At 39.5% G+C, this 20,672-nt stretch overlaps 1 protein-coding gene and 1 long non-coding RNA gene across 3 annotated transcripts in view; one reads left to right on the top strand and one right to left on the bottom strand.

The window, feature by feature from the left end:
• cdk14 (cyclin dependent kinase 14) overlaps window positions 1-20,672 on the top strand; it is a 150,662-nt gene that overhangs the window by 87,885 nt on the left and 42,105 nt on the right. For both annotated transcript variants that reach the window (XM_026293778.2, XM_026293780.1), the window contains 3 exons: window positions 7,623-7,686; window positions 14,010-14,058; window positions 19,018-19,157. In XM_026293778.2, coding sequence (XP_026149563.1) covers window positions 7,623-7,686; window positions 14,010-14,058; window positions 19,018-19,157 — 253 coding nt within the window. The remainder of the gene's footprint in view (window positions 1-7,622; window positions 7,687-14,009; window positions 14,059-19,017; window positions 19,158-20,672) is intronic.
• On the bottom strand, window positions 18,106-20,081 carry LOC113122438 (uncharacterized). The gene is made up of 3 exons (XR_003294864.1): window positions 19,944-20,081; window positions 19,009-19,147; window positions 18,106-18,451 (listed from the first exon to the last, which is right to left on the bottom strand). It is a non-coding gene; the product is annotated as an uncharacterized LOC113122438 (long non-coding RNA).

Raw genomic sequence — 20,672 nt, 5'->3', positions numbered from 1 at the left:
TACCATTATAAATAAATACCATTGCCTAAAAAATGCAGTACTAAGGGATTGAGCTGAATACTTGCTATTTCTCATTCAAATCACATTTAGTATTTGTGTTCGTGTGTATTCAGCTGTCAGCTGGTGGTAAAAGACAGATGAATATGGAAATGTGGAGGTATGCAGTGTGTGATCACAAAACTACCCTACCTGTCAGAGTACCTGGCATTTCCATTCAGCCTGCCTGCTCTGCAGCCCTGTGTGTCTGTCTGCTTCCAGGCTGTCAGACAAGTCAGAGTTTAGATGCACAGCCTTAGAGACTCATGCTAAGGGCACCATCAATGAATTATGCAGAGTCAGAAGAACCTTAAAGGCCATGCTGTTTGAAGAGAGGAAGAGAAAGGTCAGCCTCCATCACTGTCCGAAAGGCACCCTGCCAGGAGTTGACTCGGTACATTTAACAAAAAGTCTGCAAAGCTGGAATGTCACAAGGTGGCCTGGAGTTTTCCTCCGCTTAGCCCAACCTTCAGTGTAATGGGGCGTTTGCTTTGTTGCTGAATATCTCTGGTTTTGTAACTGAGCCTCACTGGGGGACTAAAGACCTATGGACTATACACTATGGTGATTGCTTCCAACAGTAGTCAATAGGCAAATCATTACATCTGAATACTGAGTTCACACAGTGGATTTTTTTTAGTTGATATTAGGCCTTTTGATAGTGCTTTTATTTTAACAATTTCAATTCTTAAAATCCAGGGCCCAGGTGCACTTTTATCAGTAAGCATGTACATTTGTAATGGATTTGTTGGGCTTTTAGTTTTAGTTTTTGTAAAGTGCCTTGAGATGATTTGTCTTGTGATTTGGCACTATACAAATAAAATTGAATTGAATTGAATTGAATTGAATATTATATGTATGTCTTTATGGAAATGTAAGAGCCCAAGAGTCTGACAAACACTTGGTTTGGTATTTATTTAATTGAAGTACAACAGCCACAGATGTTTTGCAACACCTGTTTTCAAATGCCTCATAAACTGAGATCTTACTGCACAGCTCAAACACCCATTTCTAAACCTTCCCATGGGACAACCACTACAATCCAGAATGAAGCAACAGAGCATCGAGTTCTTCACTCATTTCCTTGCAAATCTGGCTAAACAAACATACAGTAACTGTAGCAGAATAGCAGAATTTGATGAAAAGAGTCAGGTTTAAACTCTGTAACACATGGATTATTCTTTTACTACAGCAGCCAATAAAATAAGTAGTGGTCCAGATACTGTGACCCCTTCATTGAACCTCAAAGTAGCTTTTCACTAAACCTGTTGATGTGCACTGAAATATTCACTCATGTCCCTCATAAACAAAGTCTACTAGTGATAATTACCTGACAGTATAATGATTATAATGAGCACTACTGACCTGGAATGGTTGAGTGATTTTAATATTGCTTGTGAGATTGATTTCAATCTTTTCCAGAGTATGCTAATTTGATTGTTTTGTTTTTTTTTTTTTTACGCAATTATTTTGCATCTTTCACTACAGTCAGTAACCTTCTAATTATTTCCTGTCCTGGTGCACAGCTTTTACTTTAAGGTGGCTTTCTGAGATCTCTTCTGTGTGTTCACATATAATCAGCCTTGTGTGCTGTTGAGTTTAACAAACACTGAATCAGTCCTCTGTGGTTATGAGAGAAATCAATCCTTAAAGAACCATTCTGTTCTGTGCTTGACGTTTTAAACCAGATATTTTCACTGGGCCAATGTCACTGTGATGCGACACAGTGTTATTATCCTTGACAGCTTTAAGGTTAGGTTACTGGGCCTGTCACCATTCCTACTCTACAGAATGTGCACATGTGCATGAGCAAAATGTAAACACACACCGGTTTATTCAAAGAGCCTGTTTCTGGAGCTTGCTGGTGTTTTTAGTAATGGAATAGTTGTGGTTATTCATAAACATACTGTATCTGTGCTTTTCTTCAGACAGCTGTTAAAAAGGCTTTGTGTCTGTACCTCGCTATCTCGCACACACACTTTATTCTCATGCAGAACGTCTGTGTGAATTAAAGTTGTGGTGAATGAGGCCAGGCTTACTCGAGCTGGTTAACTAGCTGTCACCACACAAAAGATTACATCCATTAGAAGAGCTGCATGAATATGGACAGGTCTATCTGCAGGAAATAACCTGCCAGGCAGAGGTGAATGTGTGTGTGTGGGTGTGTGTGTGTGTGTGTGTGTGTGTGTGTGTGTGTGTGTGTGTGTGTGTGTGTGCGTGCGTGCGTGCGTGCGTGCGTGCGTGTGTGTGTGTGATGTGCATGTGTAGGTTACGATTTAAAAGACAAGGAGCTGCCTCATACTGGTGAAATGGGAGCACTGCAAATCTGACGGCCTTGCATAAAATCATTGTTTCTGAACGTAAGGTTTATTATTTACACTATCACATTGGCTAAGTTTACACAGTCATAATAATCTGATTATGGTCATTAATTACACTAAGAAATTACTGCAATTAAGATGTTTACATCTTGGTATAGGACTGTTTCATTAATATTCCTACTGCTGTGCTTCAGAGCAGAGACTGATTAATGACTACAGATGCTCACATTGCCCTCACATTGCAATATTGCAGTTTCAATCCAGTGCATGCAGTGTAAGCTTAAACGTACATTTTCTGTGGTTATCCCTCCCTTGTGGTTATCATTCTCATTAAACTGTGCCATTGCTTTTATGGTAGCTTCGGTAAAGCATGTGTAAATATGTATTCCTGAGGGAAAACTTGTCTCAGTGTAAGTGCCCACCACAAATGTGAACCACAGCAGGTTTGCTGTCACAACATTAGAAAGCTGGAAATCAGACAATACTGAGACTGCGATAGCCGCCAATAAACACAGTTTATAGTAATATAATAGTCCAAAATAAACATTTATTAATGTTTTGTGTAGCTCCTTTTATTATTATCATTTTATTATACTTATTTTCATTTTGAGAACAATTATAATCAAAGTCTAGTAAATACAGTTCCCTATAATGCTTTAGGGGATTACATTCCTGACAGTAGTGAACATTTTGAACACTACTAGTATGTTAGCATTGCTATTGTGTCCTCCAAGCTAAGCAATCTAGGTTGTTTCTCCCAGTGAACAACTCTGAATAGGTTAGCAGAAGAGTTCTGCTATGGAGCTGGGGTGCACTCTGTCCCCCTCTCTGTAGATAAGCCCGTCTGTTCAGTCTATTGCTGTTATGAAGAGTAAGTGAGTGCACATGTGAACTGATCTTCCCTCCAGAGAGAGCATAAGGCTGCTGGGGAGTTAAATAATGCCATTCCACCAACAGCCGCTGTGTCTGTGACACCAGCATCTATCTGCTGAAACCCAGGCAGGATAGTCGGGGCTTACAGAACACATTCCACCCGCACAGTGGGAGACAGCTGATCAACTTGGCTCTGGTTCTGATCCCTTTGACCCCTACTTGGAGGTGACCCCAATCTGCTGGGGCTGGAATTTTTGGAGGAGAGAAGGAGATGAAGCCCGGGGTCAGTGTTAGGAGAGACAGACTGATATGTGGACAAATACATAGTTACAAAGCTGTTCCTCTCCAATAGTGTATAAAAAAAATCTAAAACCTTAAATAAAACCACTCAGTTATGAAAAAGGTCTTACTTTCTTCAGCATACTATTATAAACCTACAACACTTTAGAGGGCAATTCCACTAGCTAAACACATTAAGATTTGTTTACAGTACTAGGAGGGAGGAGGACAAGTAAGAGCTCTGTCATTAGGGTTATTCAAGTTTTGAACTCAAGAGCAGAACAGTTTCAACAGAAATGCTGGTTGGCTACAGGATTCTTGTCTTTTTTTTTTTTAACAGTGCCAACTATCCTGAAACTCAATGTGTGCTCCTTATCAGCTGTCTCGCTCACTATGCTAAAACTCTGCCTGACCTGGTTTCTGTGCACTGACAATCCAGATCTGTCTAATCTCTTCATTCCTGTTTCTGGCAACACATATGTAATTAGAGGTCACTATGTGAAGGTCAGGCATTTTGTTTGTGTCTGGCTTGGTGGGTGGTCTGAAATATAGCTGTTGGGGGTTAAGAATATGTATGTCCAGCAGAATGTGTGTGTAGAGTTCAGGGTCAGGACCTTTGACCTCACAGAAATTCCTTTGTCAGGACTTTCTCTCTCTGATCTATTTCTCTCTTTGTCCATACACTCTCCATACAGTGAAAAACATTCCAAGATGAATACAGATCCAGCCCTGTGCTCTCTGATGGATCACCCTGTTCTCCCTTTCACCATGCTTTTTTATGTCTCCATTACGCTGTGTGTACCAGATTTGGAATTCATTGCCCCAGCATATGGGAACTTTTATTTTTCTATATAGCTCACAGAGATGAGATTGTCCTGCTCTGAAAACAAGAGCCTCTGTAGTTAGTTTTAAGCTTGGCTTTACAAGTCACTGACATTTCTAGTAACTAAGTGAATCATGGCTCTTATCTGTCAATAGGAAAAACAGAAAATGGTGTTACTGAGCTCATGGAGCCCATCCATTTTTAGCTTTGTTTCACTTCCTGTTGTGTCTCTTTTAACATCTGGTTTCTGTTGCTGCTATCACAAATCAAAAGACTGTAACATGTTCAGTGACCTAATCATGACTGCATTGCGATCCACATGGCAACTGACCAGCCTTGATTCCAGTTGTCTTGCTTCTTGTCTTGATCTTTTTGTAAGCAGTCAATAAGCTGGTTTGATGGCTGCAGCAAGTTTTCCTACACCCCCACAGGCACTGCTACTATTTTTCTTCCTTCCCTTCTTCTCTTCTTCTTCCTCATTTGTTTTTTTTTTTTCAGATAAACACTTTCCACCTTATACCCAGAGCTTTCACTCTCCACCTCATAGGCCACTGAACTGTTCCATCAATAATGCAAGCTGATTTCTGTTCTGTGGACCAGATTGAGATCTTCTCCCATGCCCCCTCATTTTCCCCATCACCCCTGCAACAGTTCCCCAACCTTTCCTTCACCTTTTCAACATACCTTGCCCTCCCCTGTCCCTCATCTGAGGAACACTCACCTGTCCTGTCGTGATCTGATCTTAAGTGTCAACATGTGGCTCGCAAGAAATGAAGTGCAGAATCAATAGCTACTCTATCAGTGAAGGCACTACATACTGTTTCTTTACTGTCATCCAGGATTTCTGAATATGTAAGTTAGATTTAGCGTCATGTTCCAGTGGTTTAAAAAAATCTAATATTATTATCGTATAAAATCAGGTGACAGAAAAAGTCTGAGGAAAACATGTTGAGTCTTAACAAAATACCTGCAGGCAAAACACAAGGAAAGAATAAAAAAATGTCACACACTGTACCTCACATAAAAGGGTGTACACTTAATAACTACAATTAAACTTTTTACCAGAAATATTTTAAACATATAATAATTAAAGAACTGAGGAACAGCCAGACCGTCCTGCGAGTGCCCAATCCTGTCAGACCTTGGAAGCTAAGCAGGGCCAGGTTTTGTTGGTATTTCGATAGGAGACCATCTTGGAAAACCAAGGGCGGCTCCACTCAGCCACTGAGGTTGCAAAAACCAGTGTGGTCTTTGTGTCAGCCCAAGTAAATAAGAGGGTTGCATCAGGAAGGGCATCTGGAGTAAAACTTAATCCAAATGCCAAATCAATCATGTGGATCAATTGATCCACTGTGGCGACCACTAATGGGACCAGAAGAAAGAAAGAAAAATAATGATTAAAGAACTGAACATGGTGGGCCAATCACCAAGCACTATATCTGGTGAACACTAGGCACTGCTTATCAGCTGCTAACACCATACTTAGAGTGAAGCATGGTGGTGGCAGGATCATGCTATGGGGGGACTCAGCAGGGACAGGGAGACTGGTCAGAAATGAGGGAAGGATGAAAACAGCCAAATGCACAGAGGATTTGACCTGTTTGAAGAAAACCTCCAGAGTGCACACACCATGAAACGGGGGCAGCAGTTCACCTTTCAGTAATACAGTGACCTGAAGCAAACCACCAAGACAACACTGGAGTGGTTTTAGGACTAGCGTCAGTTTTTGAGTGGTCAAGCCACAGCCTAGACTAAAACCCCACAAAACATCCGGCAGTTCACAGACACTTCCATCCAATCTGACAGAGCTTGAAAGGATCTGCGAGGAAGTCTGCGTTAAACTACCCAAATCCAGGTGTGCCAAGCTCGTAGACACTTACTCAGGAAGATATAAAGCTGCAACTGCTCCCAGGGGCCCTTCTACAAAGCCCCAAATCAATGATCTGAATACTTCTAGAAAGGGAAAATTTCAAGTTTTGATTGTAATGAATGGAACCCAGGAATAATAATGCATTGAATTAGATTCTCTTTGTCCTGACTGCTCCTATAGAAGTCTCACTGGGGTCGGCCTCATGATGCTTTACTGCCCTCTGGTGGTATTTTTAGTTATTACATTAACTATCACTTGCATGTGTCAGTTGCAAGCCAACATCAAGTCGCATCTGCCCATTGCCCATAACCGTTACTGTGGTTAAATCTGAAAGATGGATTTAATACAATACAATTTAATAAATTTATATAAGTAACAAATGACTGGAGTATTGTAGTTAAAACAGTAACAGCAGTGGTGAGATTCTGTCAGCCCTTAAATTCATTGTAACCAGTTATAGGGATTTGATGCTTCTGTAAACTGAATAATATAAAAGTCACCATAACTGGAGTGTGACAAATGCCCTGGATATAAAGAAATATCCAGTGATTCCTTCAACTTTTGCTTTTACTCTTCCTTTTCTTTGTCTTGCAGTCCTGCAAACAAGAGTCATCTGAAAATAATTTATCCCAGTGAACCTACATTACACGTCCACTCAGTGTTAACATGCAGTGTCCTAAAACTGGCAGTATAAATCCAGAAATTCCTTGAGCAGCTACTTCACTGTAGGAGTTTTCAGCAGATCAGGAACCACTGGGCAATCTGGAAACTATTATGGTACTTAGCTGTGATGGATTATGTAGAAGGCATGTCCGTTGCTCTGGGTTTTGTCATCAGAAACCCAGGATGTGTGTTTGAGAACTCAGCCAACATTTCCATAAAAGATATACTAATCATGACTATTGCACAAGCAATCAAAGGCTTTTGTGCTGGAATTTCAGGTCATGCATTAAGAAAGACAGTACAGAGTTGCTGTCTCCTTTTGCAACTCAGAGATTTACCTTCATTGAATTATTATTCAACAATATCTCTCAACTATAAAACTTAAATCATACTTTTTGCTACAACTAGTTTTAGTGCACGACCATTGAACTCTATGACTTCAGTGCATGAAGTATTTGTGACTTTGTAACTGCAATATAAATTGATATGAGCTAAAATGTAAATGTAAATTTATTTGGTTCTGTGATTAATTTTTATGTGGAGACCTTTTATTCTTTTCAGGTGGGCATCATTATCATTGTGAATTCCTTTAATCAGTTCTTCTATAATATTTGTTTCCACTAAACCAGAAAGACACATGGAAAATTGTATCCTGGGTGTTTATGCACATGAAAACTACTGGAAGGTACCATAAACAGTCCTTTTTTTTAATTTCACTTGTTGACATTCTCCTCTCTTTTTTTTCTTTGTTCTTCAGGTCCTTGGCACCCCATCTGAGGATACATGGCCTGGTGTTAACTCATTGCCTCATTTCAAACCAGGTAAGGCCTGGTTAGCATGACACCTACTGGTTTTAAAGGTGTATGAAAAAGTGTACTCAACACAGCATTATATATACTAAAGTGATGACACTGAGCCTATTTTTATTTAATATATTATATGCTTTCTGGGTCAGCATGGAACATACATTCACTTGCTTTTCTGTTTGTTAAAGTATTTTGTGGAGCAATTCTGTGTTCAATATAAAACTGTGAGAAAGTATAGTAACAGTTCTATCACCTATCTGGATGCTGCTTATGTTTCAAAAATGGAATTTTATAAACAGTATGTAATGTAAGTTGGATTTCCCAGGTATAATTGTTAACCTACAGTACGGTGCAAAAGTTTTAGGAACGTTAGATGTTTTAGATTCTTATCACACAACGCCATCAGGTGTCACACTGATCCCAGGTTCATTGTGCAGGACAACATGCCCATAAAAAACCCACTAGAGTTCATGAAGAACTACTTTCAGAGGCAGGAAGAACCAGGAGTCCTGCAGCAGATGGTCTGACCCTATTAGAGCCCTGATCAATGTGGAGTCAGTGGGATCATATAAGGAGAGACAGAAGACACTGGGACAGCCTGAATCTACAGAAGAACTGCAGCAGCTTTTCCAAGGTGCTGCAAAGTACCAGGAGAAACTGTGTGCAGGTCAAACCAAAGAGAACTGCTGCTGCTTTAAGGGCAAAGAAATACCGCAAGTACTGATTAGATTTAGGCTTGGTTCCACTCAGGACATTTGCTATGGAGTTAATTTATAAATGAAAACACAATTTATCCAATTTATATTAAAAGCACCCCCTGTGTATTTTTTGTGCCTTAAACTTTTGCACAGTACTGTACATGCAAAAATATTTGCAGTTTTGCTATTAGATTGGAACCAGTACCAACATCTAAACTAAAATGTTAACCTTAAACAACTGGTGTGTGCTCAAAAGCCGGTCATCTATCAGGTGCACTCTTATATATTAACTATTCCCTGCAAATAAGAAATGGGACAGTCTACCAAAAGCTCACTGTACTCTATTAATGCAGCGGCAGCAGGAGTGGGGCTGTCTGCTCTGCCAGGGCAACCAGGTCCTCTGGGAGCTCATTAGGGCTTTTTAGATGGAACACGAATAGAGGGACTGCAGATTAGTGCTAGCTGATGGAGAGGAGAAGAGCTGGAGTGGAGGAGAGGGGACAGGCCTGGATGGACATAAAGAGGGTTAGAGAAATGGTGTGGGGCAGTGAGGCATCACAAAGCTCTGTGTTCCAGCCTCCTATCTCCAGTGGCCAATTAGGGACCAACTGGGGTGACTCTTATGGTCACATGCACACAACACATACAAATGTTATCTCATCCTGCGGCCATGGCGACAGTTGTCTCTTGTTAGCCTCTAACACAATATGTTAAACAGCTGTGCAGCTGCCTGAGCCACGTAAACACACATGCATGCAGGCAACTTTGCCTGGTGCTAGCCTCTGAGCACTGCACCTGTTTATAGGACATCTGCAGATCTGATGTGATTTTTGTTTGTGCTTTGAGCAAACACAGGAAGAGGGAGCCCTTAGCAGCGACGTTGTGTACAGTAATCCTATGGTGGTGTTAAAATATCATAAAGCCTAAAGAGCACAGCAATCGAGAATGATATAATCTACATATGTTGCAAAATATTATAATCAGTAAAGAGTTATAAACACATTTTAGGTAAGATACTTTTGTAATATGTAAAATTCATTAGTAATAATTGGAAATGTGTTTTAAATGTTCAAACCAGATTTAAAAAAATCTCCTCAAGGTTACATAATGGTAGGAATAAATTTCATTATGCTATTGTTAACTTAAAACAAGTCTCTTAATTGGGTTAATAATTAACAATTACTATTCAAGGAATGATTTCCTAGGAGCCTCAAGCAAAATGATCCTTATGACTTTTGGGGTTTTAAGCTGGAGGTGTCAAAAAGTTACTATATATATACATATATATAGTAACGTTCATACCCCTGGTAAATTCTGACTTAAAGTTACTTTTATTCACATGCCACTTTTTGTTCAAATTTAAATAAAAAATGAGTAATAATTTTTTCCACAATGATGCCTCTTGTACATCGTTATTTTCTTCTGGGAGACGCCTGTGTCATTTCTAATCAAGAAAAAACTTGCTGGTTGAATAAAAGTAACTTTAAGTCAGAATTTGCCAGGGGTATGAATAATTTCGGGCTTGACTGTACATATATATATATATATGTATATATATATATATATATATATATATATATATATATATATATATATATATATATATATATATATATATATATATATATATATATATATATATATATATATATATATATATATATATATGCAATTAGTGAGCACAGGAAAAGTAAGGATATAAAGAAATGAACATTACTGTCAAAACTGAATATTAATCAGTGGAATTCACTGGATGTATAGAGTGTAATCAGTTTTGAGCTTGAGTATAGTATACAGCAGGCTAATACAAAGGTCTGTTACTAATCTGGACACCTATTTAATCTTAATCCTTAAAGAGATCATTGTAATTCCAATATCATAATCATTGTGCTCAAAAATAAAACAGCATGTCTGTGATAAGATTGACAGACATTAAAATCCAGCACATTACAGAGGCTGTAATGCAGCAGATGGCAGTATTGCAACAGTCTGCACTGAAGAGAATTTTCCACAGCAGCACTGAGCTCCTCTGAGATGACTGTTATCTTCTCACCAAAACACAGTGACTCTCACTTTTCTGCTTATGATTCATTACACTTCACCATTACTTCCACATACATAATACTTTCCGTCTTTTTTTTTTTTTTTTTTTTGTTTTAATTCCATCCTACTATACATCACTTTAGTTTGGATCTCAGCTGTGACAGTGTGGCTTGACCTCAGAGTGGAGGCACCACTGATTTTTCACATTTTTGTGGGTATGAAAGGGTTCCACAAGTCCTTCTTATTTTCAATTTAGCTCTCTCCCTCAGCTTTACTGTCTCACTTACTGATGTGTAAGGTCAGGCTTCTATGCATTCTAAGCTCCACCAATTTTATCTGTAAACTGAATCTTTATCGGCTACCTTGATCTTGCTTTCAGAAGTACAAGAAAAAACATACAGAAACAAAAACAAAATTGAGTTAAAACACACAGTCTGTGCGCACACTCAATCATTTCTCATTAAACATTTTACTTTTCTACTAATTCAAAGTTGAGTATGGTTTGCTCAATATGTATAACCATTTACTGAGATCAGTTTAAATCTTGTGATGTAAATGTAAAAGAGTCACCTTTTATAAAGATGTATATTGTTTACATTATGATTTAATCACTGGTAATAAGCACCATCAAGAAGGTATAAAGAGGCATGTCACTATATTTGAATGTGGACACATTTGGAGCGTCTATAAGACTTTGCAGACCCACAAAAGCAATAAGCAATTACATTTAGTTCTCTAGTCTTCCACTTTTGTTAAGATCAATCCAAAGTTTGTGTAACTACATTCATTTGAGAATCTCAGCAGTCTTAATGAAGGACAGTAAAACTAGCAATTAACAAAAGCTTATTTAAAATGTTATAAGATGGTTTGAAACACATCATACAGTGGGTACGGAAAGTATTTAGACCCCTTTAAATTTTTCACTCTTTGTGTCATTGCAGCCATTTGCCAAAATCAAAAAAGTTCATTTTATTTCTCACTAATGTACACTCAGCACCCCATCTTGACAGAAAAAAACAGAAATGTAGAAATTTTTGCAAATTTATTAAAAAAGAAAAACTGAAATATCACATGGTCATAAGTATTCAGACCCTTTGCAGTGACACTCATATTTAGCTCACATGCTGTCCATTTCTTCTGATCCTCCTTGAGATGGTTCTGCTCCTTCATTGGAGTCCAGCTGTGTTTAATTAAACTGATTGGACTTGATTAGGAAAGGCACACACCTGTCTATATAAGACCTTACAGCTCACAGTGCATGTCAGAGCAAATGAGAATCACGAGGTCGAAGGAACTGCCCAAGGAGCTCAGAGACAGAATTGTGGCAAGGCACAGATCTGGCCAAGGTTACAAAAGAATTTCTGCAGCACTCAAGGTTCCTAAGAGCACAGTGGCCTCCATAATCCTCAACTGGAAAAAGTTTGGGACGACCAGAACTCTTCCTAGACCTGGCCGTCCAGCCAAACTGAGCAATCGTGGGAGAAGAGCCTTGGTGAGAGAGGTAAAGAAGAACCCAAAGATCACTGTGGCTGAGCTCCAGAGATGCAGTAGGGAGATGGGAGAAAGTTCCACAAAGTCAACTATCACTGCAGCCCTCCACCAGTCGGGGCTTTATGGCAGAGTGGCCCGACAGAAGCCTCTCCTCAGTGCAAGACACATGAAAGCCCGCATAGAGTTTGCCAAAAAACACATGAAGGATTCCCAGACTATGAGAAATAAGATTCTCTGGTCTGCTGAGACCAAGATTGAACTTTTTGGTGTTAATTCTAAGCGGTATGTGTGGAGAAACCCAGGCACTGCTCATCACCTGCCCAATACAATCCCTACAGTGAAACATGGTGGTGGGAGCATCATGTTGTGGGGGTGTTTTTCAGCCGCAGGGACAGGACGACTGGTTGCAATTGAAGGAAAGATGAATGTGGCCAAGTACAGAGATATCCTGGAAGAAAACCTCTTCCAGAGTGCTCAGGACCTCAGACTGGGCCGAAGGTTCACCTTTCAACAGGACAACGACCCTAAGCACACAGCTAAAATAACAAAGGAGTGGCTTCGGAGCAACTCTGTGACCGGTCTTGAGTGGCCCAGCCAGAGCCCTGACCTAAACCCAATTGAGCTATGGAGAGACCTGAAAATGGCTGTCCACCAACGTTCACCATCCAACCTGACAGAACTGGAGAGGATCTGCAAGGAAGAATGGCAGAGGATCCCCAAATCCAGGTGTGAAAAACTTGTTGCATCATTCCCAAGAAGACTCATGGCTGTACTAGCTCAAAAGGGTGCTTCTACTCAATACTGAGCACAGGGTCTGAATACTGAGTACATTTAGGATAGTCTATAGTTTTCGTGATTTTTAATAAATTTGCAAAAATTTCTACATTTCTGTTTTTTTCTGTCAAGATGGGGTGCTGAGTGTACATTAATGAGAAATAAAATGAACTTTTTTGATTTTGGCAAATGGCTGCAATGACACAAAGAGTGAAAAATTTAAAGGGGTCTGAATACTTTCCGTACCCACTGTACATTTTTATCAGGTATGAGACAGAGAAAATATGAAATTATATATATCATACCCAAAAGTGTTACCTCCACACACTCCCTCTCTCTGCTTATGGATGCTCTGGCTGTCGGGCTTCACCTGTGTCACCCAGGGAGCTGTGGTCAGGCACTCAACTGGGTGACAGAACCCAGTGTCAGACCGCTGGCAGGCTAGCGGTTGACACTGGCTACTGGCTAGTAGGTTTAGGCTGGCAGCATGGGAGGGGACTAGTTGTTGGGTGGCTGGCTAGCTTGTGCGGTAGCCAGTCGGTTGGCAGCTCAGCCTGACTGTGTCTCCACATGGCACTTTTGGCTGAGATTTAGGGAACAGTGAGCCCCACGTGCACACTCGCAGAATAATAAGCATAGCTGTGGAAAGATGGAGAGACTGTCTAACCAAACTCATCTCAAAAATATGACAATTTAATGTGGTCTGGCTCAGCAGCAGAAGTACATAGCTCATCCAGTACTACTCAAGAGCATTTCAGAATTTATGTCAGCCACTCATGAATTTGGCAGGCAAATACACCAACTAACACTTATCGCAATACAATTTCAAATATTTGAATTGGTTTCCCTGTTTATCCCATAGTTATCTTTTAAAATTACTGTGGTAGACAAAGCCGAGAATAAACCATTATCACAGAAGGGATTTTTGTGTTTTAGTATGTTAAAGCAGGAAAACAATAATACGGATGCATTCCTTTAAGATGATCCAGCACACTGGCGTGGCTTTGTTATGCACTTAAAATGAACAGTAAAACGGTGAATGGGTTAAAATATCTGCTATATCAGCACATTTTGATAAATAAAGGCCTTGACACAACTTGAGAAATTAAATTATGTCATGAATTATTTTGCAGTTTATTTTCAAAGCCTTCAATCTTTTGATTTTACAGTGTAATTGGCATGGTTTGCTTTTAGATTTAGAGTTCTGGTTAAAGGTGTTTCATAGCAATGCAGCCTGTGTGTGACTTTAATGAGATAAGGCAATGTACATTAACCAGATGGCAGCTCTGAGTTCGCAGATTCAACTGTGTGTTTACTGTTTTCTCATTACAGACCGCTTCACAGTGTACAGCGCTAAGAAGCTCAGACAAGCATGGAATAAGTAAGTGGATTGTTCCTGTCTAAGTTTTGAATCTGGGTGTGTAGAGTTTGAGTATATGAGTGAAGCAAAGAAGAAGAATAACCTTTATTTGTCCCACAGCGGAGAAATTTACATTGTCATAGCAGCAAGTGATGCACAAGATAAAAAAATAAAAGCAGAATAGGGGAAAAAAAGTGTTATTACATTCTTGTCCCTGTACTAAAAGGTACATTTCCATGTTCAATGGACACACTTTTAGTACAGCTCACACACTCTTGACTCCTTCTATACAAATGAGGTTCCCCTAATTTCCATCCGTCCTGCAATGCACATGTGGGACTCTGTTCTGGGACATCAGACCCATATGGTAGGAAAAGGGCATTGTGGCATTATCAGGGCTTCTCCCAGATGTGCACCACAGTTTGCCCTGGGCATACATCTGGAGGGGAGAACATAGAATGCAGACAGACCTCTTTTCCAGAAGGGATTTTTTGAGCAGTGCCACGCAAGTGATTTCAGTAAAAGTCAGCTGTCTAATCAGGTATAATCACAAAATGTAGTTGCTTCAGAGAAAGATACAGTACTACAAGTAAAGCCATCATCACACAGCACTGCTAATACCTGGGTTCTTCTTGTAATTCTGAGTATTTACATAGCTTATCTGCATCCTTAATTTTAGGAGAATCTGATGCTAATTAGCTTAGCCACAAATTATTGACCTTAAATATATCAGAGATAGTGTCCATGAATTCACAATTCACTCCTTTGGTGTTGTGACTTTGTGTCCTTGGTCAATAGCAGGATCTTTTAGTTGAAATGATAGAGAATATATAATATAATATTTCCATTTTGGGTGTAAGCCTTTAGATTGAATCATTTCCTCTGTGTATCACAATGAAAGACTGCATATGCTGAGTGAGTGCTTTGGTTCTGATAAACGTAGCCTGCTGTTACTTATGCAAGCACATCGAGTAATATATTGATTAAACTGCTAAGGTGCCCGTGCATGAAAATGAACTACACAGCCCCTGCTTTTGTTATAGATTACATTTTATTTTCATAGGTCTGGTATGATGTTGTACTCATTCTTATGTCTCTTCTGAAATTGCTATAAAAAACAAACAAACATTACTTTACAGGTTGTAAATGAGCCAACACTTTAGTCAGATAATTTGTAGGTCAAAGTAAAAGTTAGCTCACCTGTATTGCTGCTCATAATACCTATAGGTGTGAGGCAGCTGCTCAGCCAGTCTACTATTCATCTTTGTTTTCTCTTTCCACTAATTTTGACTTTTGAAGGGATTTGTTTACAACCTGTCTGATTACACGTACAAAAAAATTAAAGAGAAAAGTAATACTTTACATGAACTGAATATTGGTAATGCTGAAATTTAAATGCCAGTGAATTTAGATCTGATTTATTTGTATCTCATATTATGTGGTTTGAATCCCTCTTTTTGAAAATTTGAATGACTCAAGTTTCCAGTATTCTGATAAACTATAGAGAATTTAATTGACTGTTTTTTTTCATACACAAAAATTAAACTTCCATTCTGTTTCTGGAAATTATACAGTTAGGGTATCAAGAACATCTTTATTTGGATATTATTATTAATAATATTATATTAGTTACATTTTACAATTAGGTATTCAGTTCCTCATGAAGTTTGAATTACACCATTTTTGTGTTTCTGTATGTTCTCGGCATGTCCCAGCATCCCAGCAGAGTTGTTCTAAAATGTGTTTTTTCTTTAACTGCCTGCTCCCAGTTTCTGCACATGTTGATAGTTGGTTTTTTTGCGGTGAATGGATTGGAATCTGCAACATAGCATCCATATAAAACTGGAAAATTAAAAGACAAAGACAAACACTTTGAGGTCCCACTAACCATCTCATTGACTTAGCTGTTCATTCATTATTGCACATCACTTTAAAAAAGCCCACTGGAACCAAAAACAGTTTAGAGTGATCAACGGTAGATTTTGCTTTTGCTCTCTCTTTCTGTCTGTCCCCTCCCAGACTCCTGGCCCTGCTCCAGTCCAGGAGGAAATAAAAATGAAAGAAAGTGATGTGGAATGTTAATGACCATCACTTCCTCTCTACTGCCTTTTATCATAGGCCAGGGAATGATGAATTTGATATGAACATGTAACGCTCACCCTGTCTTGCTCTCCTGTTTGTGCCATCAGTCAGCTAGTTTTATCTGCAATGTTGCAATTTACACATGTACATCAGTCAAAACATACAGAACCATAGATATACAGTTTATATATATATATATATATATATATAGTAAAATAATAGCTGTATTAAGCCCATGTTGCACTTTAGTAGAATTCAATTCAATTCAATTCAATTTTATTTGTATAGCGCCAAATCACAATACAAATCATCTCAAGGCACTTTACAAAAACTAAAACTAAAAACCCAACAAATCCCTTATGAGCAAGCACTTGGCGACAGTGGAGAGGAAAAAACTCCCTTTAACGGAAGAAAAAAACCTCCAGCAGAACCGGGCTCAGTTTGGGCGGCCATCTGCCTCGACCGGTTGGGGTGAGTGGATAGAGCAGAGAGAAAAGAACAGCAACAATAAACAACAAATAGACACTGCAAGTTGGTGGGGCCAGTAACTGCACATCAGCGATAAACAGCTCCAGGACCAGGGACACCTGCAGAAGGTACAGAGAGAGAGAGAGAGAGAGAGAGGGAGGGAGAGAGCACAAACTAGGGGAGAGAGAGAGCACAAGGTTAGTAACATTCAATGGTGGAATATACATGAGGTCGGAGAGAAGGGGGAGGGGGGGGCGGGTAGGGTAGGGGAGCTCAGTGCACCAATGGTCCCAACAAAGCGTTGGGTTTGTTTGTTTGTTTCAAAAAACTTTTGTAGAAAGTGGATCATAGACAAAATAATATCATAATAATTATTAGTATTATTATTATTTTTATTTTGTAAAGGATTGTTTTTTTTTCCAAGTGTAAGTTAGAAAACTCTAAGCACAACTGGATGGAGAATAGAGCAGGTTTGATAATACTCTCACAGTCCATCAAATCTTTCATCTATCATTTGATGGAAATAAATGATGGCATGTTTATCAAGCACTTTGAACCTCAATGAATTATGATTTTTGGTCAGATATAAGCCTGAACACATTTTTCTTACCCTTATTACTACTAAGAAGAGTAAATAGTGGATGACTCACCGCATTGCACTGCAGGACTGGCTCAACAACACCTTAGCCAATGGAAGATCACTAACAAACATGAACTGGACAACTCTTACTACCTAAGCTATAAATTAAAAAAAAAAAACAGTAGGTATCATCTTGCTCTAATTCATATGATTCAACAACTTCCATATTATCAGCTATGATATTTGCATGCTAAGGCCTGTTGGCCCATGTGCAGTTCCAACCTTACAACAGCCTTATTTTAAAATGAGTCAGACACAGTGAAAGGTCTACATTGGATGTCTTCAGACAAAAACACACACAGGCTTTCTTCCAAAACAGGTCCATCTTGTTTCAGTGCTCAAGCAAAAATACTGCTCACTTTCTGCTGCAGTAAGGGAAGGATGCAGGTACAGGAAGGATGTTGCCTGCACCTCACCTTTCCCAGATGCTTTTGTAGTCCGAAAAGCACTCACCACGCACCACTGACAAAGGAATGTTTCTCTCTGCTGCAGATGTGTCATCACCTGGAGGTGTTTGATTGTTTCATGAGATCCTATCGCTCTTACTGCAGATGTGCGCTTTTTCGCTATGGCTTGTTGACAGCGATAACAAGAAGGAATGTGCACCTCCTGTATATTAACATCTTACAAAAAACAACATGCTCATATCTCCACATGTACACACAGGCAGAAGTTTTCAAACACCTCATCAAATGGCTTTTATACATTGTATATTATTTTCTACATTTTAGAAGACATCTGGGCTATCAAATGGACTTCCAATGGAATTATGAAGTAAATAAAATGTCTAGGTATTGAAACTCTCACTGTCCAAATAATGACACCAATGATAGAGCACACTGGTAGAGCTTTGAGAGGTATATATACGTTGTGTACGAAGTGCTTCAATCTACATCAAAATACAGAAATAGCATTGGCCTAAAAAGCTGATATCAATGGGATCTAGAAAGCATTTTTCCATCAGTGTATTTTCACACACTAGTTTGCTTTAAACTTTGCCTTAGAGTTACGCAGACTGTTCCAGCTGTATGAGAAAGAGGCACGGAGAGGCCCTGATGGACTTCATTAACTTTATCTCTGCCTCTTTGCTGAGTGGCGCTGATGAGTTGAACAGAGATTTATCCTCCTTCTGTCTCCCTGCTGATAAGTCGAGTTGAGATCCCCATTGAGAGTCATGGGAGTGGCTGTCAGAGATCTTGACTAGGGGAGCCAACCATGAGAAGCCTGCAGAACATGAGAGGCACCCTTGAGTACTGTGAGCAGTGGGCCAGCAAGCTGCATTGAATAACGTCATTTTTCTTTAATGCAGTGGATGCCTAATTACTGCTCCTTGTTTATTTTCTATCTTTTCTCCCCCTCGGCACTGCTAGGTAGGGCTGGTTCAGGAGTTCACTGACTCCCGGTATAAACACAGACTCACTGACTTTACTTGCGTCTTGGCTCCTGCTTTAATGAACACTGTTTTCTTTCTCATAGTGACCTAGTCACCGTGTGTGAAGAAAGTTCAAAAGAGAAAGGTGTAAGCATGCGCGTGTGCTCTTTTGCATATATGTGTGTGAAGAGATTTTCCTCTGGAGTCAGCAAACCAAGAGCATAATTAAAACGGTTGTTTTTTGTTGTCAGCAGTTCTGGAGAAAGCGTGATGCTTTCTCAGAGGGATAAATGATTTAGAAGTGGTTTCTCTGGGGTCTTACTAGGTTGACTGCCCGTTCCCTGTATTTCTGTATGATAGATACTGTAAATGTATGTATCTGTGGTCACGCTGTCTGATGTGTGTTTACTTGTGTTAGGCTGGGGTACGTTGACCATGCTGAGGAGTTGGCCTCCAGGTTTCTCCAGTGCTTCCCAAAGAACCGGCTGTCAGCCCAGGCAGCGCTGAACCATGAGTACTTCAGTAACCTTCCTCCACGGCTCTGGGAGCTGCAGGACAGTACGTAACCAACCATACTGATTAAGCTTTAAAATAAAGGACAGTAGAGAAAATGCTTTATGGCTGTCAGGTTTACATGCAGGTATCTGGATGTTACAGAACGATGCATAAAACTGTAATCACCAAATGGAAATGGCACAATGTATTATCATAATACGATAATATGACCACAGGCAAGCGTTTAGTTGAAGTAGTGCTCATAGGTCATCATAAACACATAATACTGTAGGTCTTTAATAAGAGTTTTTCAAACTACAAATAGAACCTCCCCTGTGGCATGTGAAAGATTGAAGGAGGGGAGAGATGTGAGGCTGAGATACTGCATGAGATAGAAGAGGTACATGCCAGTGGTCTAACAATAACACTTAAGGTTATTATAGTTTGGTCTACTTAGCAACACAGGATGTTGTACACAGCTCAGGGAGGCATCTAAAATCACACCCTGAATCATAACTCAGTCAAATCTCAACACACAGCTTGTTGGACTCAGTGAGGCTTACACTTTCTAAGAATGCCATCATAGCCACTACATATAAACATGCATAATCTGCTTTGACAATCTTTGAAAAAAACTCCAGAACCTGCCTGAGAATCATTATAATTTTAACTTTTATTCAGCATGAAGTAATCAAGTTATACTGTAATGTCAGTGAATCTAGCAAAATAATAATTGTCTAAAGATCTTGCTTGTATGTATCACAGCATGTATTTAAGTCCCGAGTGAGTAAAAATGACCTCTAATTGGGCACAGGGTCTGTTTTGCTTTCTTTAAAATAGTATAGTTACCTTGATGGTCAGAAACCTGGCCTCCTTCTTTCTTTCTTTGGATTCTCTCTCTCTCTCAGTCCTTTTCTGCTTTGTGTTTTCCTTTTCTCATTCTTTGAGTTCCCTCAGCTCCACTGGATCACACAGCATCCTCCTCTCTCTCTCTCTGTAAAGAAGGCAGCGATCAGCGACCTGGGGTTGTTTTTGTTCATGCAGAGAAAGCCTGTTTTATTATGTGCATGCCTTTGGGACAGTAAGCCCAGCCAGACCTCTGCTGGCTGCCTCACCATGCTCAGTTTGATTTTCTGTCTTCCTGACTTGCTGTTTGCCCAGAGCAACAGCACACTAAGGAACTCTTTAAATAACAGCACCTTCTAAAGAAAAATACACAGTACCATACAAAAACATGGCATTTTAGCTTTAACGTCTTCAGTTTGGAAACTCATTTGTGGTAATCCTATTGATTTCCTATGTGTGTTATAGGTGTAAGAGTCTAAGACATCTGGATGTCGGCATTATTTCACATTCTGCTTACACATGCATCACCAATCAGTTAAGCTGTTTTTCATTAGTGAAAAGGCCACTCAGCAAACCTGAGTGTGCTGCCACTGACATGGTGGTAATTTTAATGGGAGAATTCCTTTTTAATTCCTCTTGATTAGGATTTTTCAGCATTATTAATCCTGTTATCAGCACCCAGCAGGTTGTCATGTCTGAAAAGAATCAGAAAGCAGCGGTCACTAAGAGAGA

Source organism: Mastacembelus armatus, chromosome 16, assembly GCF_900324485.2.
Source record: "Mastacembelus armatus chromosome 16, fMasArm1.2, whole genome shotgun sequence".
Lineage (NCBI taxonomy): Eukaryota > Metazoa > Chordata > Actinopteri > Synbranchiformes > Mastacembelidae > Mastacembelus > Mastacembelus armatus.
The sequence above is the reverse complement of the archived record's forward strand: the minus strand, read 5'-3'. Positions and strand labels throughout refer to the sequence as shown.